The 27,252-nt window shown below is 39.6% G+C and overlaps 1 protein-coding gene across 7 annotated transcripts in view; it reads right to left on the bottom strand.

The window, feature by feature from the left end:
• Positions 1 to 1,233: 1,233 nt before the first annotated feature.
• The window catches only part of NLGN4X (neuroligin 4 X-linked), a 328,533-nt gene continuing 302,514 nt past the window's right edge, over positions 1,234 to 27,252 (bottom strand). For all 7 annotated transcript variants that reach the window (XM_059910982.1, XM_059910988.1, XM_059910984.1 and 4 more), the window contains 3 exons: positions 18,974 to 19,159; positions 14,597 to 15,386; positions 1,234 to 4,855 (listed from right to left, as the gene is read on the bottom strand). In XM_059910982.1, coding sequence (XP_059766965.1) covers positions 4,006 to 4,855; positions 14,597 to 15,386; positions 18,974 to 19,159 — 1,826 coding nt within the window. In that variant the 3' untranslated portion in view covers positions 1,234 to 4,005. The remainder of the gene's footprint in view (positions 4,856 to 14,596; positions 15,387 to 18,973; positions 19,160 to 27,252) is intronic.

A 27,252-nucleotide genomic window follows, 5' to 3' on the forward strand; every position in this document is an offset into this window, starting at 1 on the left:
TTTACATATTTATAAGTTATTTAAATATTTACATATATGTAAACACATATTTTGTATGAGATAACTCGTATGCACTAGAATTATAGTACGTATATATAACATATGATATATATACATATCTGCAATATATGTGTAATATAGAATGTTTTAAATATATAAAATATATATTACATATTATATCACATATATGGTATGATATATTATGTATTATATTATTTTATATACAGATGTATAGAAATGTTTCATATAGTATAGCTAATAATATATATGTATCTATATAATTATAAAAATATAATTATACTTTATAAATATATTTGAATATTTATTATTAAATTATAAATACACAATATATTATTAATATCTTTATTATTTGTATGTAATATATAAATATGCATGTATATATGTGTATATATGTGTGTATATATATATCCTGTGTACATCACATTCAGCAAACGACCTGAGTCCAACATGTAAAAAAAAATTCAGAGTTCGAATATAGCACTCACAGTCATTGCTGTTTTCCTTTATCTGATAATTGGCTAATGTTATCATGACATCCATGAACTTGAGTTAGAAATTTTTGCTGCATCCTTCACTGGTGAAGAGTTTGGGCTCTGAACACACGATCTTCCTTTGAATCTGAGCTCTGCTGCTGCTTTGTAGCTTATGTTTCTGATTCTCAACATCTTCAGTTTTAAAATAGAAATAATACAGGTGCCTGCCCCTTAGGGCTATCGTGACTGTTAAGATAAGGAATGACCAGGTGCATGTGAGGACTGGACAAGTTAGGTCTCATCGGTATGGTAGTAATTTTCTGCCTCTCCAGTTGTATACAAATAAATTTCTTGCTGTCAGAGACTTACTCAAATAAGGCTCTCTATTAGAAAGATTTAAGGCATGACAACAAACACAACTCAAAACCTAGCAACATAAGAAGAAGCAGTGGCTGAAGTTAATAAACCCAAGTGTTCCATTTCAGGAATCATCCTCTTGTTATGAGTGTCACCATCCAGAGTGCCTTTCTCCAATGTCAGGCCAGAAGAAAATCCCTAGCGGGGACACAAAACTTGTTCACGAGGACAAACCACAAGAAACTGATCTATTACCAATTGAGTGTGCCATTTATCACCTACGTCAGACGTATCACTTAGTTTTTAAAGTGAAAAAGACATCTAAAGAAGGAAAAATAAATAAATAGGATAGGCCACCTACAAAAAAAGAATGGACGCGTAATTATTTGCACAAAGCATTAGAAAATACTGTGATATTTTATTATTAAAAATGCTGCTGAAAAGTTTATACATATGTGTCCAGCCATATATATCTTCTATCATTACTTAAGGCAAAATCAAAAACAAAATCGCAAAATAATAAACCAAGAAACCATTAAACCCTGCGTGCCAGTGAAGGTCAAGAATAAAAGCCTAGGAAAGTTTTTTTTTAACTTATGGTTTTTTTTCTTATTTTTTTTCTCTTTTTTATAGATAGCAAGTATATTTTATTCTCATAGAACTCTATGAAGATTCTATAACTTCTTTCCATGTAGAAATATCATTTAAGGTGTATTAAATTGCTTTTGATCATAATCCTTTGTAAAAGCTAAAGTTATTCACTTAACAAGAACTCTTTTTTTTTTTTTTTCCTTATCCAAATGTCACAAGCCTGATACATTACTGTGCATATTGCTAGCAGAAGACAATTGGAAATACTAAACAAATACTGGAATTCACATTACAAACATACCGGACCCACATTGGTGCCAAGCATCACGTCCTTTGTAGTTTCCTGGAGAGCCTATTCGTCGTAGCTTAGCTGGGGTAATACACAGCTTGCAGAAATGGCCTGACAATAGCTTTAAAAAATGATGAACAAAAATCGTACCCATAACACCTCTAGCTGCAGGAGTGATGTTTCACTCTATGCAAAGTTGGGATTATATTTCACATATGTATATACAGAGAATCACTCTTGGTTTAAGAATCACATCTTAAACCAAGATGAACAACAGAATTTATTGGATGATCTGTATGCATTTTTTTAAGAACTCTCTTTTTCTAGGGGGGCCATTTTCAAACACTTTGATAGGCATTGCTACAGTTTTAGTTTAGGGGTTCAATAATCAAAGATGATACGAAGAGACAAGGAATTTGGACTATCTTTGTGGAGAATGTCCACCTTGGCAAAGACATTTAATGCTGGGTTTCCATGAGAACCATGCCCAGAGACATTATCTTCGAATATCTTTGGCTACTATTTCCCGGTGTTGCAATAATTTTTGAAAGACAAAACATAAAGTCACCATGGTTACTATTTTTTTCCTTCCACTTTACGACACTTGCAAAATATTCCTTAAGTAAAATTAAAAGGACGATGAGAAAATGACAAAGTGCCAGAGAGACAAACTTCTCATCCCTGTCTCACCAATTTAAAATGACTGAATATTTCTGTGTGTTATCTTGACAGTGAAGCCATCCTAACTTCCCGGAAAACCCATGCAAAGCACTTTTAATGTTCTATCCTTTTGTTTGTTTTCTCTCTGTAATACTCATGGATCAGTGACTGATACACAAATCCACAAAAGGTAATAGTTTCAGACAAGCATATGTTTTATCCCATAAATGATATAAAAAATAAAAATCCCTGCTTACTGATAAATAAGGGACTTACTGCTTAAACAGAAAGGAAAGACACATGCCCTCTTTCAATCTGATTAGCTAAGCTGAGCAGGTATTTCATCAGCCAAACCCTTCTGCAGCTGCTGGGGAATACAGAGCTGTATTGACTCAGCAGAGCTTGGCCCTACCAAAGACAAGCTTTCTTTTCCTTTTTGGCAGGACCCTGGGATGGGAAGCAACTCTTCCTCAACAGATTCAAAGAACCAGAACTACAGAACGAGACTTGTATTCTGTTTTTCCCCCGCAGTCACTCTGCATGTGCGTGTTTCTAATTCAACAAGCTTTAAATAGGCTCCACGTTGGGGATCCATCCTGGGGTTGCAACTTCATGAAGCCTTAACACACAAAAATAAAAGTTTTCCTAAAAATAATGGTCTCCTAAGAATGCTGTCGCATGCACTTTCCAGCCCAAAAAGGGGAGAGAGAGCCTAGTCGAACAGACGGTCTAGGTCCGCTGTGTGACAATCACATCCTCCTACAAATGAAACACGTTAGAAAACCTCATGTCTGTTGGCCACAAGGAATTAAGAAGAAAATCCTCCTTTGTCCTGGAGGAGACAGAGGTGATATGACTAATGTATATATAGATTTATATACATACAGACCACAATGGAAAGCACAATCTTGCTAAAAGCTCTTTCAAACTGAAAACACCAATAAAAGCTTTTTTTTGTTTGTTTTTGTCTCTGTGTTTGTTTAAACGCACAGCTATATACATTTTTTTTTTTTTTTTTTTACAAAGTTTCTTAAATAGAGTTCAGGCTGGCAAAACATCTCTTTGCACAGAACTCTACGTATGTAACTGCATAGTCAGTTCTTTCATTTTAATAAAATTCTACTTTTCCTTCTCTCTGTATTACAGCTCCATATGCTGGGTAAAAGCCCATAGATTCTTTCTTCACTTAAGTAGAGCCATCTGTCATATGGCACAAAAAGAACTTTTATTTATTTGTTTATTTCAATTGTAATTAAAAAAAAAAAATGTGTCCTCGGCTGAGTTCCAGAAGAGTCAGCTTCTATGGTCACATTGGAAACATCCAGGTCCTTGAAACTTCGATGTCCTAGTTGCACTAAAGTTTGCTGGATGGTGGAGATCTTAAAGCAGTATTGTAACAGCAATGTATACGTTTCACATTTCGTAGGGTCAGAAGTTGATCTCGTTGTACTGGGAAATGCCAATGGAAAGGGTCTGCAAGGACACAGTGGCTGCCCTTTTGCTTTTTTTTTTTGACTTAAGCCAAACATTCCTTGTTTGGAGATGTTGCTTCTTTCTTTCTCTCTTCAGTGTGGCTGAGGGGAGGCGCAGAGGGAGGGGAAGGAGACGGCAAAGCTATACTCTCGTGGTTGAATGCCCGTGGGGTAAATTTGTACTGTTTTGTCCTCCACTGAAGGTATTGAACGTGTGCAAAGGCTGCATCCCCGTCAGCGTGTTGGGAATCATAGTGATGGTATTTGGTGTCATAAGCGGGATGTCATCGGGGGACCTGCGCAGCGTGAGGGTGTAGTCTGGAGGGCAGGTGAGCCTCAGCGTGTCGTGAGCCTGCAAGGACTCACACTCGTGATCATGCTCCAGCTGCTTCATCTGCAGGGACATGATCTCTTCGTTCTGGATGTGAGCGATGTCATTTGTGGTATTTCTCTGGGGACTGGGGCGCCTGTGTGTCTCATGGCGCCTCTTGTCCTTCTTATAGTACAGCGCCGCGAACGCCAAGATGTTAAGGAAGAGTAAGGATGCCCCCACGGCAATGGTGACGCTCAACTCAGTGGAATAATCCCGTTTGGTTTCGATGAGGACGGTGGTGTCCTCGGGCCCCGTTTTATGAGGGTCCTTGGAGTGTTTGGGGTTGTTGGCGGGAGTGATCGCTGGGCGTTTGGTCGTGGGCCATATCTTGGCAGGAGATCGCCGAGTTCCGTAGGGAAAGGAGGTCATGTCCGGAGGAGGAACCTTTGTGGTTGTGGACACATACTGGAATATCTCATTCAAGTTGTGCAAGTGAGGCACGAGTTCCAACCAGAAAGCCACTTTTGTGGCTCGGTAATGGTCCCTCACTCTGGGTTTCAAGCCAATATGCAGATAGAGCTGGTCTTTGGGGTTATACTTGGACCAGGCCACTTCCTCAAAGCGATTGGGTTTTGTGTGAATGAACTTGGTGTCCTGAGGAACTGGCTGATTAGGATCACTGGGGACAGAAGGGAGAAAAAAAGAGAAAGGTCACACTCTTCCACATTTCCCAAGTAAATTTTAATCAAATACAATAAAATTACAATCAGATAATCTCATGTGTTTATTGATATGCACAAAGTACTCAAGTAGCAACAAATACATGGTGTTTTAATCCCGACGCGCTGCCATTTTGCCTTTTCTTTAAAATCCCCTTACCTTTATTTTAAAAATAATTCCTGATGGCAGTATGATAGCATTTTCATAACACTTCTACATTTTTTTAATGCATCCAATTATCTTCCATGATAAAGAAGGAAACCAAAAATGTGTCTTGGAAAATTTTCAGCCTTTCAAGTTTAACTACTTTTGAGTCAGAAATCTCAGCCAGGGGTGATTTGCCCCCAAGAGGGCATCTGGTAATTTCTGGAGATGTTTTTTGGTTGTTATAAGTGAAGGGTGGTGCCATGAATGGGTAGATGCCAGGGTGACTGTTAAATATGCTCCAGGGCACAGGACAGCCCCTCCACAGCAGAGAAGTACCTGGTCCCAGGTGTCAATAGTATTGAGGCTGAGAAATCCTGATTTAGAGGCTATGGTCCAAAATTTGTGCCATTCTCTTCCTTCCTCAAGAATTGCTTCTTAGGTAAATGAATAGATATTGCGGTTACAACTAAAATGTATGTTAAAAATCAAATAAAAACTGGCTTTTGTAATTACAAGATGTTAATAAATAGAATTATGCATCAATTGTTCGTTCTCTCTCAGAAAGAGAAATATGTATGTACTTGGAAACCTTCTGAAGACAGAGTCACGTAAAGATCAAACAACATCCCGTTGATTTAAGAAGTTTGGTAAGACGGTGCTTTTAGATATGCAGAGTTAAGGATTTTAGGAAAAGTACCACACGATGCAAGAAATTGAGGGTTTTTATAGATTTCAAGTGTGCATGGCAACTATGAACCTAAGAAGTCTCCTATAATTTACATAAGTGGGCACAGGCAGAAGGAGAGTCCTCAAAATTGAAAGATTCTCCACAAAACATGGTACTTGAAACATCTTTGCAACCAACTCTTTTAAGATAACAAACAACCTCCCCCCGCCCTGCAAAGGTATCATATTCTCATTTCTTCCATTTTTTCTAGGCTTGGTAAAGTGAGCTGTAAAACAGGTTTCATCTTAATGTGTACTGGTTTGGAAAATGTGAGATCGTGCATGACATAACGTCACCTAGTTGACACTGAACATTCATACATGATGTGCAGACCCAGTTTGCTCAGATCTATTGCTCCAGGTGTTCTAACTTCTATTTTCCAGGTAACACTTGAAGCTGCCTTCAGCCACTGCCTGTTTGCTCATGTATCAGAAGACTGGGGAACCAGAAGGTCCCACTGGCAGACCTGAAGTCTACAGACATTCCCAAGTAGTGTGCAGGATGCAAACGATGCACTTGACCAACAGATGCATCTGCCAAAGGAAGGACTTTAGCCCTCAGTCTGAGGCTGTCAAAATCATTTCCATACATTAAGTTCTGCATCTCTCCCTCTTTACAAGCTGTGAAATCTTGAGCAAATCCTTAAGCCTCTCTTAGCCTCATCTTCCTCATCTATAAAGTGGATAAGAATACTGGGATGGAAAGGAAGTGAGAAAGGTTAAATAATAACTACAATATTCCTGGCATGTAGTAAGAGCTCAGTAAATAGTATCCCTCTCTATAATGCATAAATTAGAATACCTACAAATTGCTAGTGAGAGAGGACTATAAATAACATACTGTATATAGCCACAGAATATACGTAATACTATACATTCTACATAGTATATGCTACATAAAAGTATACTGCATACCAGTATATATGGTATACTAATATACTAGATATAGTGTATGCTGCATAACAATATACTGTATATACGGTACACTGTAAATTATACATAGTATATACTTTTTAAAAGTATACAGTGTACATCATAGCATACATGGTACAGTATATACTGTATATAGTATATGCTGTATCAAAGTATCCTATACACTATGTATAGTATATACTGCATAACAATATACTGTATACCACAGTATATATGGTACACTGTATATAGTATACATTGTATAAAAGTATACTATGTATATCATAGCATATATGGTACACTATATACTGTATATAGTATATGCTGTATCAAAGTACACTGTATACCACAGTGCATACAGTATATTATACACTGTGTATAGTATATACTGTATAAAAGTATATTGTATACAACAGTACATACTGCATACTATACACACACACACCCACACACACATATATATATATATAGATGCATAGGTATATATATGATCGTAGATATGATTATATATGTGGTATGCAGGACAAAGAAATTTTACCACGTAACTGAGTACACACTAACTGCTGTGCTCTTATTAGTGAGATGATAAAATATAAAAAATTATAGGTCTTAATACTATGAGCTTTCTTATTTATCTGTTCATTTATAAACATTTATATACTTTAAAATAATCTGCTTTTAATTCATTTTTATATTCTTACATGTTTTCAAAAAATGTTGGATTTAATATAGCACCTCAAGTTTTTTTATTTGAGTCTTCTGAAATACACTGTTGGAAAATTCCTATTTCATTGGAATCTGTCATGGAGAAATTTGTCATCGATTTTTATTGTTCTAAAAGCAACGAAAGGGAGTGAGGATTCCTACTATGTTTGCATTGATCTGATTTCACGGAATTGGTCTTTTAGTTGTACTGATCTTTTATTGAAGAGAGGGCATCTAGGAAAGAGAGTGTCTGTTCATGTAGGATATTTATCGATTTTTTTAATGGAATTCGGTGTATATTTGAAAGGTAAGGAAACACATTTATTTTGTTCTCAGAGAACAGAGGATTTTGAAAATCCGGTAAGTATGCTTTAGCCCGATACAATCTATCAAAGCTCTTGGAGATGCACAGTCAGAAGCCTTAAACCAAGATAAACTCACGGCGCTTATGAAGGCTCATCATTTTCCCTTGTCAAACACCCCAAAGACAGTAAGATCTCTATGTGGGATACCACTGCCTTGTTGTTTAGACTTTGCTTCAGCACACGGCGTGTTTTAATACCCACGAGTAAAATTAAAGATGATAATGATTAAGGAGAGAATGAAACAGACACACCTTCTTTCTCTAGTAAAAACCTCAATACCTATCCATACTCCTCGTCACCTAAACATACATTTTTACCTGTCATATTTCATTTGCGATATCATCTTAGAAGTGGATGGTTAAATGCGTCTCCAAGGTCTTGTGGTTCATCTTATTTGCGAGAGATGGGTAACATGATCTCTTTAAAAATACCAGTGAACCCTATGATATGCTCCTTTGGATGGTATAAGGTTTTCCTTACCCCTAAAACAATGTCGTGGTTGACTATTTGTCCCTAGACCTCTAAGAAGAAAACTACCCCCCGCACCAAGAAGTTTGTGTTCAGTCCGTCCTATACAACCAGTAGAGATGTTCCTTCACTGAGCTTAAAATACTCTGGGGCAATAAAGGTCACTTTTAAAACCAGGCTTTGACTGCAACTCTATCTAACCCATCTTTCCTGTCTGTTTCCTGATTTTTGCAAAGATTGAGCAAAGGTTGAAATATAAATCAATTACAGGATATGAGCAAAATCAAAAGTAAAGATGGCATCTGAAAACCAATGAAAAATACGTCATCCCACCCACTCGACCTACACAAATGTATTTTGACATATTGGAATATATGTTGTTTTTCTTACATAATATACATTGGCTTATCGGCCAACGGCCTTCCCATCTCTGAATTCCAAGAGCCTCCGAGGCCTTCCATACAGAACGGTGAAGGTACTGTTCACAGCCATATCGTCTGTAGAGACCCTCATCCTACCCATTTTATCCACCTCTCCCCACACAGACCCAAATCGCATTGGTCCTTGATCAATGAGCACCTGATTTCTACTGAGTGGCCAGGACCAATGCCTTCCCACCTATTCCCAAAGAGGTTGGATGTGATAAAGAGTTTAAATCTGTGTAATCATTCGTAAACCTTGGGATTAGTTTTAATTTTTCCCAGACATAACTTCTCATTTATCAAAACTCTCCAAGTAGCCTTATTTCTAGCCTAATACTTAATGTCTTGGCTTCGCTGTCCTTTCCCAGCGCTGTTTTGGGTTAGTCTTCTCACCTGGATTATTGAAACAGTCTCCTAGCGATGAAAGCATTCTCCTCTGCTCCCCTTCCCTCCCTCCCCCCTTCCTCCTTCCCTCCCCTCCCTCTTTCCTTCTTTCTTTGTTTCCTTCCCTCCTTCCTTCTTCCCTCCCTCTCTCCTTCCTTCCATCCTTCTATCCTTCCTTCCTTCTTTCCATCCTTCTATCCTTCCTTCCATCCTTCTATCCTTCCCTCCTTCCTTCTTTCCATCCTTCTATCCTTCCTTCCTTCCCTCCTTCCTTCCTTCCTTCTTTCCATCCTTCTATCCTTCCTTCCTTCTTTCCATCCTTCTATCCTTCCTTCCTTCCCTCCTTCCTTCCTTCCTTCTTTCCATCCTTCTATCCTTCCTTCCATCCTTCTATCCTTCCCTCCTTCCTTCTTTCCATCCTTCTATCCTTCCTTCCTTCCCTCCTTCCTTCCTTCCTTCCTTCTTTCCATCCTTCTATCCTTCCTTCCTTCCCTCCTTCCTTCCTTCCTTCCTTCTTTCCATCCTTCTATCCTTCCTTCCTTCTTTCCATCCTTCTATCCTTCCTTCCTTCCCTCCTTCCTTCCTTCCTTCTTTCCATCCTTCTATCCTTCCTTCCATCCTTCTATCCTTCCCTCCTTCCTTCTTTCCATCCTTCTATCCTTCCTTCCTTCCCTCCTTCCTTCCTTCCTTCCTTCTTTCCATCCTTCTATCCTTCCTTCCTTCTTTCCATCCTTCTATCCTTCCTTCCATCCTTCTATCCTTCCCTCCTTCCTTCTTTCCATCCTTCCATCCTTCCTTCCTTCCTTCCTTCTTTCCATCCTTCTATCCTTCCTTCCTTCCTTCCTTCCTTCCTTCCATGCCTACCACACACACCATCCCCACATTATGTTTTCTGTGCTTAACAACAACAACAAAAAATCGGCATACCAGATATATCTACACTTAAGCCTACCTGTAAGGTCAGCACTGTGAGCTTTGGTCATATAGAAAGAAGCCCCAGTGTTCACCGCATCTCAGCAAACGTATGAGTAGTCAGGGTCATCGGGGTGCTGTTTACGAGGGGCAGCAGATGTGAAGGTCCACCCAGCGACCACGGCAAAGCATGTTCTGACACAACGTAATCCTTTCTTCTCAGCCATATGTTGTGATTACACATATGATAGGGTATTCTTATAACCAAACTCCTGTCTCTGTACTGCTTACAGGGAGCAGTGGATGGTACTCAAGTGTATTCCATCATATTCTGTGGGTCATTGCCTGAGTATGTGTTCTGGAGAACAGAGTTAAGCATCTCACCTCACACTGTGACATCACGGATGGTTTATCCTATGCTCTTCCCTTGCTGGCATCAGATAAGGTATGAGACCCTTAATGACATGAGAGATGGTTTGATCCCATGCTGTTCCATTACTGGCACCATATTGCCTCATTCTCCTCAGCTGGACCACTTTAGCAGCCCCCTAGGGACAAAGAAATCCTCCTCCACACAGGGCTGATCATGCCACTACCCTATTTAAAATCAATCAATGAATAACTAGCAACCACCTCATAAGCCATATCATCCACTGGCAAACACCTAAATCACTAGACTTTGCTCAATCCCCCATTTTTTGTTAAACCATAAGCTACTGAAATGTGATCCTCCTGACTTACGTTTGAAATTGCGTATTGCATTGCAGGTTAGAGGAAGTTCTGAGTAACTTCCTTAAAAGATGATTTGAGGGCTTCCCTGGTGGCGCAGTGGTTAAGAATCCACCTGCCAATGCCGGGGACACAGGTTCAAGCCCTGGTCCGGGAAGATCCCACATGCTGCGGAGCAACTAAACCCGTGTGCCACAACTACTGAGCCTGCGCTCTAGAACCCGCGAGCCACAACTACTGAGCCCACGTGCCACAATTACCAAAGCCCATGCGCCTAGAGCCCGTGCTCTGCAACAAGAGAAGTGACCGCAATGAGAAGCCCGTGCACTGCAACGAAGAGTAGCCCCTGCTTGCCGCAACTAGAGAAAGCCCGCGTGCAGCAACAAAGACCTAACGCAGCCAAAACTAAATAAAATTAATTAAAAAAAAAAAAAAGAAAGATGATTTGAGTCATTCCAACGACCTTTCAAATGTGTTGTGAAAACTCATTGCATTAATATCCCCAAGTATGATTTCGGCTATGCTCCACATGGACCACAGAAATAAAAAGAGCTCCTGCTTGGATAAAATCCAGATTTTTCAGACTGACATCCGAGGCCATCCGTTAGCGATATCCTGTTACCACAGTGAGATCTCTACCTGGACTCTGGTCAGATGGCAGCTATTCCTCCAAGCTAAGTCCTTATTCCTTCCCCATCCGCTACTTTAGCATCTTTATGAAATCCAAAAGTATCCTAAACACGCACCACTAGTGGCCACATGAGTATACTCGGCCAGGGATTAAGCCCAAGCTATTTTACATCTCCACCACTGTGTTCCCCAAATGAGGGGCGTGAACCACAGGCACTAAGCAAAGTGATTTTAGGAATATAGAGTTATGAAATTAAAAAGCACTCAACATCTTAAAAAACGTTTTAAAGAACACTCAACATTTTCAATCCTCACTTAGTCATTGACAGGTCCTGGTGACCTACAGGTTTGGTGCTAGCGTTTCTCTACCATCTCATGACATTAATTTCCTTTAATTTTTCTTTGTGTTTTTTTTTTTTTAAAACAACAAGAGAAAATCCATCTCAGAGCCTTTGGCAGGCAAGAACAGCTAATGAGAATTTAATGGCTTTATTTGGATTTCGTAGTTTTCTTTAATGGTTCAGTTAAATTGATGATGAATGATCCTAGCTTTCCATTTAAGAAAATCATACAAAGTTTATTTCCAAAACACGTGAGAGAAAAAGAAAGTAGGTGGATTTAACAAAAGTAAGTCATGATTTGTGTTTAGATGTTATGGAATTAATGATAGGTTTGGATGGTGATGTACTCGATAGGCATGGCCATGGTGTGGGAAACGCTCCTGTGAGTTTTTTTGCTTCAAAAGAAGGCAACGCTTTGCAAGGGCAGGCATTACCTATCTGAGTTCTATGACACAATGGGGCATTGGTCCTGCCTTTAAAAGGGGTTATGCATTGAACTGTTTCCCCCTCAAATTAAGATACGCTGAAGTCCTAACACCCAGGACCTCACAGTGTGATCTTATTGGAAATAGGGTCATTGCAGATGTAGTCAGTCAAGTTAAGATGAGGTTATAGTGGGAATTCCCTGGCGGTCCAGTGGTTAGGACTCTGTGCTTCCACTGCAGGGGGCACTGGTTCGATCCCTGGTTGGGGGACTAAGATCCCGCAAGCCGCACGGCCCGGACAAAAAATAAAAATTAAAAAAAAAAGATGAGGTCATACTGGAGCAGGATGGACTCCTAAACCAATATGATTGGTGCCCTTATAAGAAGATGGCCAAAATAAAAAAGAACAAAATAATGCCATTTGCAGCAACATGGATGCAACTAGAGATTATCATACTAGGTAAAATAAGTCAGAAAGAGAAAGACAAATACCATATGATATCACTTATATGTGGAATCTAAAATATGACACAAATGAACTTATCTACGAAAAAGAAACAGAGTCACAGACAGAGAGAATAGACTTGTAGTTGCCAAGGGGGAGGGGAGTGGGGGAGGGATGGAGTGGGAGTATGGGATTAGCAGATGCAAACTATTATATATGGGATGGATAAACAATGAGGACCTACTCTACAGCACAGGGAACTATACTCAATATCCTGTGATAAACCATTATGGAAAAGAATAGGAAAAAGAATATATATATGTCTATAACTGAATCACTTTGCTGTACAGCAGAAATTAACACAAGATTGTAAATAAACTATACTTCAATAAAGATAAAAAAGAAGAAGATGGCCATATAAAGACAGACGTGCTGGGAGACCACCACGGTATGACAGACACAGAGCTTGGAGAGATGCAGCTACAAGTCAGGCAACACCAAACATTGCCAGCAAAGCACCAGAAGCTAAGAAGCAGCATGGAAACATTCCCCTATGGGTCTTAGAGACAACTCAGCCCTGCGGACACCTTCATTGTGGACTTCTAGCCTCCAGAATTGTGAAATACATTTCTGTTATTTTAAGCTACATCATTTTTGGTACTTTGCTGCAGCAGCCCTAGGAATCTAATAAACAGGGGTTACTTAAAAATACTTGCTGACGTGACCTCAATCACCTCCTTGTTGAAAAAAGAACCTTTTGGGGACAGACAAGCATCTCTCCCCAGCACAGTTGTACCATCTCCGTACCCCACTGTCTTTCTTAGGTCAAACTTGTAAAATGGGACAGTCCAAAGTGGGTATCCATACAACATATTTTCCACTCAAGAAACGTGCCACACTTTTCCTAAGACTGCAAAACCATGAAACCACTTCCCACCAGAGTATTTGGAATCATTGTAAAGAATGATACCTGCTAACCCCCTACACATCCCCGGCATCCCCACATCCTCTCATTAGAGCTACATGAGGCTCAGGCACTGCGGGGCTGCTGCAGTATGGGGCCTAATTCCACCCCCCAGCGACCCACAGGAAGATTCTCCATCCTCCAGAGCCGGGAGGATCTTCACTGTAAAGTCGGTACAAGAAACTCAAGGTTAATGACAGAAGCACAGGCAGGTAGAACAGAACGATACCTCATTAATTTCCACAATTAGGTTATTCGACAAGAGAAAATGAAAAGATGCTCTGATACTTGTAGCTTCTTAAGATGCTGGGGAGGCTTTTCTTTCGTTGTTTGCAGAGAATCTGCTCAGTGGAATACGGGTGGACCCTGTTGTATGTGTAACTCTTGTATATTTCCTACTATATTTAGCCAATGAGCTTTCTATATGTGTCTACAGATATACAGATAAATATACACACATGTATGCAATTTATATTAATGAAATAAACACGTGTAAATATTTATATATAAACAAAGTAAATGTATGTTGTATGTATATGTATATATAGAAAATAAATCTCACAACAATGGAGAAATCCTATGCGTGTATATAGATACATATGTGTATATATATCTTACATACACACACACATAGGATTTCTCTACAGTTATGAGATTAGGAGTTATTACATGTGCATATACATATATAATATATATATTATATACACATATAGTATTTCTGTATATTTATTATGAGATTTATTTCATTCCTTGGCTATGCATTCCATGTGGCACATGTATTTTGATAACCCTCTTATTTACCAAACAAGACAAGGTCCTATCTAGATTTGAAACTCCAGGATCAGTTTTCAATAGAATAGCCAAATATATCTAAATCTGACCCCAGTAGCAAGTGTAGAATTTTCAATATGCACCTAGCACCTTAGCAAAAAATCTGACTTGATAGAAAACAATTCAGGGGTAAAGAAAACATGAGGTGTCCCTAGATGCTGGGGGGGGGGGGGAAGAATGACTGCTTTTGTTATTGTGTGTGCATGCCTGCACACCGCAGTCTAGCCAGTCATGGAAACCACACTTACAGGGAGGAACCGGACAAACGATAACCTGATGGGGAGAAGAACATACCCGGTTTTGGCGAAGTTCGTCCAGTAGGTCATGACCACTGCGCTGAGCATGACATCATTCTTGGAGAAGTTGCAGCTGAAGAGCTCGGTAGGGCCAATCATGGGGGTCCCGAAGACGTAGGGGACCTCATCGCCATGGGCTGAGTCCGCCCAGCTGGGCTTCATCTCGCTTTGGCAGTGGTGGTAGAAGGCGTAGAAGTAGGTGGGCGAGCCGTACTGCGCGTGCAGGTCCGCGGTGGCCACGGCGGGGGCCACCCACTGGTGGTCGGTGAACAGAGCCACCAAGGTTTTCCGCCGTGTTTCAGGGTTCTCCTTATCTGCCCAGTCCGTGTACATGAACTTGATGGTTTCCCGCAAGGTGTCCTTCCCCTCCGGGTAGCCGTAAAGGTTGTCCACGAAGTTGGACACCGAGAAGTCAAAATCGTTGGGCGTCACGCCATCTTCATTGTCCACGATGCCGTCCACGAACTTCAGCCCCTCCCCCTGGTTGACCCCGAGCATGATGTCATAGTTGAGGAACTCCCCCTGCTCCATCAGGATCTGAGGGTCGTCGGGGATGACATCCCCGTCAATGACGGGCCCGAAGGAGATGTGGTACGTGGCCGGGGTGATGGTCTGCTGAATGAGCTCTTTGTAGTTCTTATTCCGAAGGCATTCCACCATATCCGTGGTATCCAGCATGTTGCAGCCGACTTTATCTGCCAATATCCGAGTGTACTTGGCAGGCTGGTAGTTCACGGCCCAGCTGGACAGGGCAGTCCCGCTCTGGATGATGGCCTTCTGGAACAGACCTGCAGGTGCAAAATTGTGGGCATGCAAATGAAAACCCGAAAGACAGAAAAGCAGCTTTTACTCAGCAAAGAAGGCTCTGATTGTCCCTCGGGCATGTGAATTTCTGGATACTGTAGCATTCAGCGCATTCGGCATCTCTTTCTCTCATTTCTATCTCCTTCTTCCCCCTCCCCCTCCTGCTGGACAGTGGTCTTATAGGATGCTCTCAGACACACACGCACACACACACACACACACACACAAGCACACACAGAGTTTACAAAACGAAACTGCATTTACACTTTAGCTGCAGTGCTAAAAACATACAACCTCTTTCTCCGTCCCCAATTTTGTGTAATACTAGTGTCTCCACCCCCAGATGTCATAAATAAAGAGTCTCAGAGTAATCACAACCCCCAGCCTCTAAAAATATGCTTTGTGGCCATAAGAGATCAAAGGCTGTTTTCTCTTACTGGCAAAACCAGGTACCATTTTATTAGAGGGGGAAGATCCACTGAAATCAGTTTCAGAGTATAAATTCTGGAATGCATTTTTATTTCCACACTCCATATACTGAAGGTGCTAAAAACATGCAATTAAAATAAATTCATTAAATTAGCTATTCCTAAAGAAATCTTCACTTGAATGACCCACTAAAATGTATCTTTTTTCCAAAAAAAATCATTAATTTCAAAGTTGCATCCACTCAAAGCCCAGACTTTTGTACAATTTATTCTGCCACATTTTAAACATGTCTGTTTGGTGAGAAACTTGAAAAATCTTGGGCTGTTTTATGAGTAAAATTCTGTGTAGCTTAAAATTTCCTATCTGATCAGTCTAGTACGTGGATGTCCAGAAGTAAATAAAAGTCTATTTCTAACCACTCCAGTATGAGATGGAAGGCTATTAGATCATGGTGTTCTATTCCTTATCTCTTCCTGCCATTTCCTTGAACTCCAGCATGATCTAGCTCTGATGCCTCATAAGTCATTGGGAGAATAAAAGCATTCAGCGGGGAGTCCAGAAGTCCATGCCCTGTCAATGTTTAAGGTCATACAAGCAATCAAGGATGAAGGAAACATGACTGCAGTCAGGAAAATGTGATTCTAAAGACTAGAGGATTGCCTACAGGTGACACACAAGACTGAGCTGTTTAAAAAGATCTGGCTTTGCCCAACACACCATCAAGCTCATTTGGGGCCAATTTCCCAATGTTTACCATTCTGTTGGAAATGTGCAAGTATTGACTTGTGTGTCTGGCTCTCAAGGTGAATGTTTTAAAGCACCTTAAGGAAATGATGTCCATATTTGATCTATTAAAAGACATTCATAAATGAAGGCAACCAGAATTAGAAAAATGTTGCTAGAAGTTACACATTTTTTCTCTCTGTCATAACTGTTGGCCATGATTGAGGTAGCCGTGTGTATGTGTGTGTGTGTGTGTGTGTGTGTATGTATGTTTTGGCAAGGAAGTAATACAACCTGTGATAAAACTTGAAAAGTTAAAGAAAAAGTCACCTATAATTCACACTATAAAATAGGAGCTACTTTAATATTTTTAGTATCATTCCTTCTTGGTGCTTTCCCTCCCATTGGTCTGTTGTGTATAACTGTGTCCAACATCTGCATAGTATATTGATGTCATAATTAAGGAACTCTTCCTGCTCCATCAGGATCTGAGAGTTGCTTGGAATGGCATTCCTGTCCATGACAGGGTCAAAGGGAATGTGGTACCTGGCCAAGGTGATGGTTTGCTGAATGAGCTCTTCATATCATGTCTCCCAGGTTAATGCGTATCTTAAGCACAATTCTTAAAACAAATTAGTTCCTTCAAGTAAATGCACTTGTCATTTACAATGTTCTTGTCTTTTTGGTCTTGTAGCTTTTCCTTTCATTCTTTGCTATGAGAATGCTGTGGTAGAAAACTCCATGAAAACACCTTTTTCCCATGTGTATGTTGATTTCATTAAGTTATATCATGACAAGTGAAATTCCTAAGGCCAACAGTTTGGGTATGTTCATTAATTCTTGATTCTATTGCTGGGTTGATTTTAGAGAGCTACTTTGCAGAAATGATGCAAAGCATTACCATATTCATTTCTGATCTATTGATTTAAGGAATTAACACTCTTCCCCCATTAGTTTTGGCTGACATGTGTTTGATTACTACTAGAGTTGGTCCTGACTATTTTGTAAATGGAGAACCATGATTATATCCATTGAGAAATGGGAAAATACGGGTATTTTCTAAAATGCTATAGGAATCGTTACCACTAATGATCTAATTTACTCACTTTTTCCTTTTTTAATAAAGGGTTAATACAAACATAAGCTTTTCATTCTACCTCTCCTCAGCCATTACGAAATAAAGAATCAATAAATTCAGACTTCACAAGACTTAAAAATAAAAATCATCGTCAATCATATCTTGCTAATGAAGCAATCAAGGCACAGAAAGAGTCATTAACTTGTCCACGATAGTGTAGGAAGCAAGGAAAAAAATGGGATGCTATCTTATTGCACGATGATACGTCCCCCTTTTTTTTTTAACATGTTTAGGGTACTTTAAAGAAAGATAATATAAGACTCTTTAAAGAAAAATAATTCCTTTAAAGTTTCAGGTGCTTTTCATAAAAATGGTTCAAATAGATGTGCTAAATCCTTAAACCAACCAATGACACAGAAGGAAACATAACACGACCTTGATGATTTAGACTGTTATTATGAATATTCACTTGTACTTGCCAAAGTGTCCCAGGGCTGCATCTTCTTGTTTTGTTTTTATTTTTATTCCATTTTTCAAGGGAGAGCCAGGAAGTTATTAAGGTGCCTCCAGGCCCACGGCACCCCATTTCTGTTGATTTTTCTTTTAAAAATCTCTCATCTGATATGGCTGGGAACCTCCATCACCAATGGACCAGAGGGAATCAACTTGAATTAGTTTGCATCAAAGACGTGACTTTATAACCATATGGCTACAAGCTTTGTTTATCACGAAATCTAAAAATCTGTAACCATCATCCACATACTGATTCCCTTTCATATTTCTTCTCCCAAGATGAAAATTGAAGTTAATAAAATTTAAAGTTGTCCAAATAAACTCAGACAGGCAAAAGCAGGGTGTAGGCATTTCTAAAGAAGTCATTTTCCTCCCATTATTGTAAGCAGCGGCTCTTTGCCGTAAGTCTAAGTGAGAAAAATATATCGTTAAGATAGTTAATAATACCGTATTGCATACTTAAAAGTAGCTAAGAGAGGAGACCTTAAAATTCTCATCAGAAGGAAAAGAATTTGTAACTAAATGGTGACAGGTGTTAACTGGACTTCCTGTGGTGACTGTTTTGCGCTGTATACCAACAGCAAATCCTCATGTTGTACACCTGAAACTAATCTAATGGTGTATGTCAGTCATACCTCAACAATTAAAAAAATCACAAAGCAAGCTGAGTTAAGAGAAGAGGATGTGGACACATGTCATTTGGGGGATTTTCTGTGGAGGTTTCAATAGACACTATGGCCACCCTGCATGCACCTTGGAGAAGAACTCAATATGGGTTCATTTCTGGGTCCCAGGCTTCCCGGCCCACCGTGGGGATGCTTTCATTACCTTCTGAATAGTGAGACAAGGTCAAGAGGCTGACACAAGAAGCACCCGCGCCGGAGCCGAAGATGGTCACTCTCTTGGCATCCCCACCGAAGGCCCCGACGTTCTCCTCAATCCAACGCAATGCTTGGATCTGATCCAGGAGCCCATAGTTGCCTTTGGCCGCCTGGTCGCCGGTACTTAAAAACCCTGCGAAAGAACACAGGAGATGTGGGGTTGTCACCTACAAAATATACGTCAATGTCGCTGCTATTTGGAAAGACATTTCATGGTTTACTTTGTTCATTCTTCACTTTTCCTTCCTATAAATGAGAAGCAACAGTGTAGCACCTTTTCCATGGCAGAAAGGAGTATATTGTGTAAATAAGAGTTACAATGGTTTTTGTTTCTTTTGACACTATAATAAAGTGTCTCATCTGGGGGTTTGTATGGGGTTAACATATAAGGCGAAATGAATCTAAAATATTTACAATACACGACAATATCAGAAACCTATACACTTTACTAGATTTAAGTTATCACTCCTGTGTATATGTTGGTTTTCCTTGGGAAAACAAAAAAGACTCCTAAAAGAAGTTTTTCAGGGCAAAACAGTGTGTGTGTTGGCATCTGTGTATAAGATTGTGTGCACTGTACATAAAACCAGTATAGGTTTGCTTTTCCCCATTGAATTCCTCATTAATATTTTCATTTAACTCCTTTTAATGCTTAAATTTCAGAGTAAATTATAGCCATCATGTCATGCCACACAAATAGTTTAGGATGCATCTCTATTTTTCTATATAAGGAAGATATCACAGTTACATGCAGAAACTTATAATTCTTTAATCTCAGCCAAAAGCCAGTACATATTCAAATCTCCCCAACTGTCTCCAAAATATCATGGGCTGGTACATTTTATTTTAAAAAATAGGAGGATTCTGTAAATTAAGCAATTAGATTTCACTCAAGGCATGAAATTCTAAATTCTTCCTTTTTTTTAAAGCTGCAAATAAGGCAATATGGGCATTTAATTGTGGCAAAGTGATCAGTTTTCAAGATCTATCTCATTCCCTGTTCGTCTCACATTGCAAAAAGGATCTTGACCTGGAAACTCTGCTTTCCTCTGATGTTTGAAGTCATTTTTGTGGAAGAGACACTCTCCTACTCAGATTCAAAACTATGAATATTTTATAAAGCATCCTCCAAGCTTAAATACTTGCACAAACTTTAATCCAACTTTATGTCCAAATCTGTCTTGAATAAGCCTTCTGGGGAAAAAAAAAAAGTCATAAAAAGTTGTTGTCGTTGTTGTTTTTTCCACTTCCCATTCTTATTTGCCCCTACACCAAATCCCCAATTATGATATTTTTCCTTTCTGCACCATTTCTTTATTCCAAGGGTCATGACGTTCACCCATTTCAACGAATGCTTATTCAATAACCATGGAAAGCAGCCGCAGTGTTTATACGAAGACAGACTGATCCAAGCCCTAAAATAACAGAAGTGAGAACCAATGCCTTCAAACACATCCCTAAGCAAAGCTGACAGCAATCCAAGAGGCTCTCGGAGTACCGGCTTCTCAGAACCTAAAACAAAATCATAAAGGATGAGATCTTACACCTACTGAGGAGAATGAAGCTTCCCTTCCACAGCTTGCCTGAGTACCTGTGGGAAATGGGGGATGGGAGCCAGGAGGGGATTAGAAATAGTCTGGTTCAAAAGAAAGCAGCCAGAAGGGTTATTGTTGCTGTTACTCTAAAATCACAATAATCGGGACTCACGATCGCCTAGCCCTACAGGTAGATGCAAGACGACAACTGCCAGGTTGAACATTTAGGGCACATCGCACAAACCCACTCCCGTCTTAGGCTCCTGGGGATGGATGTGAGATTAGCTATGATGAGAGGGGGTGTTCAGATGTTTCTGGGCCCTCCTTGTTTAATGAGCAATTACTAATTAGGGTTTCATGCCCGTGAATGTTCTGGGGCCTCCACATTCATCCCTCTTACGTTTTACATGCTTTCTCATAAAACGAATCGTGCCCTGCTTGGGAGAAAAGCCTCTTTCACGCCAGCTTTATGGATGGAACGGGCTTATGATGGCAGCTTGGGTGCCCTGTAAGAACCGTAAGACAAACCTCTCTTCCCGCATTCAGGAAAGAGGTGGTTCATTTCTAAAGGCTCCAGGAATTTTCTTGCGGAACTGTTCTGTTTTTAACTCATCCCTCCTCTGTCCACCTCCCTCCTACTCTCTGCTCTCACGGAATGACCTAGTCGCTTCCTGTTTCTGGGGAGGATTTGCAACAGATGGTAAATCGCGAGGCTTTATGAAATCAGAGCCCCTCCGTCCCCAGCAAAACATGGCTTGTAAAACCTCTCCAAGGGCGGGCTCATTAATCTTCCATACCCAGGCAAATCTGACTTCTCCTAAGAGCAGCCCATGGAAAGCCTTGATCTTGGCAATTCTGCTTGCCTTCCAAACGTCCTGAGGGAAACAGCTCTCCATGTGTCTCTGAACTTGAGCAAAGACACGTGGGTTTTTTGGAAGCTGGTGTTTCCATAGCGTCTGCCATGTAATCTTCATTTATTGCAACATCCAGGGATTGCTTTTTTTTTTTTTTTTTTTTTTGGTTCTTTTTTAAAATTGAAATGATAAGCAGGTCAGAGTTCCCACTGCAGGGACAGAATGAATGCAAGTCATCTTATGTTCCCTATGACAGCATATTTCTTTCCGATTCTGATTGTCAAAACACGGTGTTCGATATAACCCAGACATACGATGTGTGTGGGCTTCCTAGCGTGGGACTGTATGAACGACAACATGATAGCAGCGTATCAACTGGGAAACACACACACACATTAGCAAACATCGAAGCATCCGCAGAAGTCAGCTTCCCAGATGAGCACATAACTTTCCTTGACTGGCTAATGCCAGTGATTTTAAACAAACAGCTCCTTTCATGGACAAACATTCTTGGACCCCAAATCCTCTCAGCATTTCAGCTGATGAAACATTGGTTTTTGAGATTTACTGTCTCTGAACTGAAGCTTGTAAAGCAGTAAGCCGTCACCACTCCCCACACACAACTGAACAATGAAAGAGACGCACAAAAGAGACCATTTGAATTCAGACAGATTAATGACTAGATTGATGCTGAGTTTCATTCAAAGTAGTGGAAGGAACAAAATACACACACACACAAATACATGGGATATGCTGAGTGGCTGTGTGGTTATTTTAAAACTTGGTTCATGGAAAAGATGCTTAAAAAACCAAAATCCTGTTTCCCACCTGCATGTTGAATGAAATGAATATCACGTACATTGTATTTGGTCTTAATATTGCTCTAGAATAGAAAGTTTCAGGGTTTTAGGGTAGCTAATCATGATCTAAATGTTTCTCGCTCATTTGAATTGCAGGGATTTAGGAGAACGATTCCGGGTCACATGGTTTTCCGTCCACTTCAGGGCAACAGTAAGAAACCCAGAGGGGTCAGATGTGGCTGGATTTTGGTTCGTTTTAACATGACTTTAATGCCACAAAGGACTTTATCTCTTAGGAAATAATTCATTACATAAGCACAGTAGGCATTTTTTTTGATGACCATTAAACAGAAGATAATTACTAAGTGAATATAGAAAATATCTTTTATATTTTCAGGATGTGTATTCACCTGTAATTCACAGAATTAACCTAGGGTCTCAACTATATTTCTAAAAGAATTCTATATATGTGTGCATATATATGTATATGTTTGCATAATGACCCATTTTGATTACTTAGTTTCTTTGTAGCAGGAGGATTTGCAAAATACAGCAAATCACTAGCCTTTATTATATCAGAATCCCTCCCTCATATTTGTATATATATGTGTGCAGACATATATATATACACACACACACACACACACACACACATATACACACACACATACATATGTGAGTGTGTATTTGAGTGTGCGTGTGTATTTGAGAGAGAGAGTGTGTGTGTATTCGTACACACAATATTTAATTTAATGGAGTAAAAGCAAAAAGGAAATGTTTAAATGAAATTGTTTCAGTGAGCATAGACAGAATTTACTTTAGGTCACACAAATGAGCCTGAACAGAAATCTGTGTAATGAGAATTACAGCAGAGGTAGAAATGTGAAAAACAGGCCAATAAATGCACATCTATATTCTTTGATATTTACAGGAAATTATTCACTGGGTGCGTTTATTACAAGGTGAAAGTGAAGTTTTCTTATTGGAACCATTTACGACTTAACAAAAGGGCACAGATTCTAAAGGATAGGATGAAAGGGGAGCGGGGTATACATTCAAATTCTGCAGGCGTGATAGGCAAAGCTAACTGAAATTATGTCTGTTTTTAGTTTTCATTTTCCTTAAAAATGACACGAGTCCTAACTGATGCTGCTTCTGTAGTATCTCATCATCAGCGCAGTATCGCACAGAGCTATTTCCAATGTCAGTAGAATAAATCGAAGACGCTTAATGAAGGACACACGATTTCTACAGCATCGGTTTCCACACCTGGGGCCCATGATGTTATTAGTGGGATTCCTTGCACTGTTTTCATAAAGTATATTCTATCCCCACAGAATGATTTCGAATGAGGTTTCACAGATGTCTTAAAGTACTTTAGTTGAAATTATATGGATTCACAAAACTAAAACCAGTTATATTCTGGAAACAAAATACAAAGCGATAAACACAGTTTATTTATTACACAACGCCAATGAAAAGGTGAAGATAATTGGTACACATGTTTCATGATGATGAAAATTTGGCAACAGCCAGTCTGGAACCAAACCCCCTCTGAGCCAACTTTGGATTCTTTTTGGTTCCAAACCTCACCCTTGATCATTTCTCCAGATGTGTTGATGACTCAAGCTCTCCTGGCCGCCAGATCCTTTTGGTTTGGTTTCTCGAATACCTCATACACATCATCACCCCTAGGATTCTGCACCGCAGTGTCCGAGATAAGAGCTCCAATTCACTGCCTCAACCTTACTGCTTCCAATCCATTTCTACAGTATCAACCTAATCATGGCGCTCCCCAACGTATACAAATTGACAAAACTCATGAAAATGAAAATCTGAATCCCTCTGACCCACCAGTTCTATCTCCATAAATGCTTTTTCTATAAAAAATCTCTACCTGAATGTACAGAAATAAGTCATGCAAGGATCTACAAATAGAAATAGCCATGTAAGAATCCAATCAATTGTTATTGATTATAATTTTGAAAATAAGGATGACAGGAATCTCAGCGTCCATGAATAGGAGATTTGTTGCATGAATGCGTTGGCTGAATCCATATAACGGGAGGCTCTTTGTGTGTATAAAATGATACAGAGTATTTAAATGTGTAAACACAGAGCCACATCCAAGTTCTCTTCACAGAAAACCGTGAGTTGCTGAATACTGTGTCTTATGATCCCATTTTTATGGGCATCATCAAATGGGTGTGTGAAATACAAACTCTGAAAGGAAATCAAGCAGTTCATAGCGTTTCTCTCTAGGAAGGTGGCTACAGGTGATTTTCACACTTAATTTTAAATATCTGTGTGCTTTTTCTTCCAATTTGTAACTGCTTTTTTAGCAATCATACACATACACACACACACACACACACACACACACACACACACACACACACACACACAGCAAGCTTGTTTTAAAGTCAAATGCATTAGTGGGATGTCCAGGGCCATTCCCTGGGGTCCCATCTCTACATCTCTGGACATGCTCTACACACGCCCTTTAGCCTACAAATCTACACATTACACATAACTGCCCCCTGGGATATGCCCTGCCTTTCTATCTCTCTTTGCCTTTGTATATTCACTCTTCTCCATCTCTTCCTAGGATGTTCTTTACAGGGCTGCTGGGATCCTGTAAGCTGCCTTCTTCCTGTAGATATGGCCTCACATCAAACCCCACTATTTGCCCATGGGGTACAGTGCCACCTGGAGACCAGCTCTGTCACCTCCCTGGTCCAACCCCTTATGCAGGAATCACCCGCAGATACAGGCACTGCCATTTTATCTCTTTCCCTCCACCAATGCGGGTCCCTTTTCAAAATTTTCCTAAGGGTCTCAGTTCTCTCAAGTCAGTAAATTGCTTTAAGTGAGTTTCTATGATAGAACTGACCACTCTATAGGAAGGGTGTCTGCCCGCAGGTCCGTAGCCCGGTTATTGCTTGTACTGGAAACAGTCAAGTCAGCCTTGGATTTGAATCTACAGGAAAGCCTCAGGCATATTACCCAAGATTTCAGAGCCCTTTTCGTTTTGTTTATGGTTTCCTTTACTGTGCAAAAACTTGTAAGTTGGATAACTTACAGAATGGGAGAAAATATTTGCAAATGACGTGACTGACAAGGAGCTTAATTCCCAAGGTAAACAAACAGCTCACACAGCTCAACAACAACAAAACAGGCAACCCGGCCAAAAAATGGGCAGCAGAACTAAACAGACATTTCTCCAAAGACGACATACAGATGGCCAGTAGGCATGTGGAAACATGCCCAACATCACTAATCATTAGAGAAATGCAAATCAAAACTACAGTGAGGTGTCACCTCACACCAGTCAGAATGGGCATCATCAGAAAATCCACAAACAACAAATGCTGGAGAGGGTGTGGAGAAAGGGAGCCCTCTTGCACTGTTGGTGGGAATGTAAATTGATACAGCCACTATGGAGAACAGTATGGAGGTTCCTTAAAAAACTAATAATAGAATTACCATATGACCCAGCAATTCCACTACTGGGCATATATCCAGACAAAAGCATAATTCAAAAAGATACATGTACCCCAATGTTCATTGCAGCACTATTTACAATAGCCAGGACATGGAAGCAACCTAAATGTCCATCGACAGATGAATGGATAAAGAAGATGCGGTACATGTATACAATGGGATACTACTACTCAGCCATAAAGAAGGAAATAATGCCATTTGAAACATCATGGATGGACCTAGAGATGATCACACTAAGTGAAGTAAGTCGGAAAGAGAAAGACAAACACCATATGATATCAGTTATTTGTGGAGTCTAAAATATGACACAAATGAACATATTTACAAAGCAGAAACAGACTCACAGACACAGAGAACAGACTTGTGGTTGCCAAGGGGGAGGGGGTGGGGGAGGGATAGAATGGGAGTTTGGGGTTAACAGATGCAAACTGGTATATACAGAATGGATAAACAACAAGGTCCTACTGTAGAGCACAGGGAACTATATTCAATATCCTGGGATAAACCATCATGGAAAAGAATATGAAAAAGAATGTATATGTGTGTATAACTGAATCACTTTGCTGTGCAGCAGAAATTAACACATTGTAAATCAACTATTCTTCAATAAAAAATATTGAAAAAAATAAAAGATTTCAAAGCTTCATTTTTCTCAGCTGTGGAATTGAGAAGAATAAGTATCCAACACGTAACATAGCTCGGGGAACTAACTGCACTGTGTATGATGGACAGCGTGTGTCTAAAAACAGTCACCGACTAGACTGATTTCCTTGATATGAGAAACGCTGCTATTGATTTCTGTTTCACCTACATATAGCAAGTGAGGAGAGGTGTCTATTGATAAATAAAATGGGTCCGTAGGGAAAATGGATTACTGGTCTACTTAGACTTTGTCTTTAAGATTATGCAGACGATAAACCTTATGTGCTCTTTGACTGCAAATGTGGCTGGTGAATAATTTTGCATGAAGGTGATAGATATTTCTTTACAGTCTGTTTATTAAGTTTTTATGAGGTGCTTAAAGTCTAAAGAGAAAGGCAATGCAAAATGCACATCGCAGGTTTATTCATGCTGGGAAAATTATGGAGATGCTTATTCAAACAACATTTATGATATACCACAATGACCCAAGTAATGTGCTAAAAGCTGAGGGAAAATGATACACTAGAGTGGATTTCCACAGATATTTTGAAAACTTACACAAAATCTTTTTTTTTTCATTTGTGAGCTTCAATTTGTTTTTAATAAGAATATTTTAAAACCTATTAGGATTGAAAGTCACACTTTTTGCCAACACAGTATATTTATGAAACATACATAAGATATATATTTAGTACCTATATGGTATTCAGGGCACTGTAAATTGCATTTAAGAAAAAAAAGATGACATACACCTCTTTGTTACAAATGTGAAACATGATTTGGATAATTCCTCTTAAAGTGAACAAATTTAAAGTAGGCCGCTCTTTTCTATCCTCAATTGCAAAACAAGCATGATTCTAGTGGGGTTTCCTAGTATTTATTGTTGGATAT

This window comes from Balaenoptera ricei, chromosome X, assembly GCF_028023285.1.
Source record: "Balaenoptera ricei isolate mBalRic1 chromosome X, mBalRic1.hap2, whole genome shotgun sequence".
Lineage (NCBI taxonomy): Eukaryota > Metazoa > Chordata > Mammalia > Artiodactyla > Balaenopteridae > Balaenoptera > Balaenoptera ricei.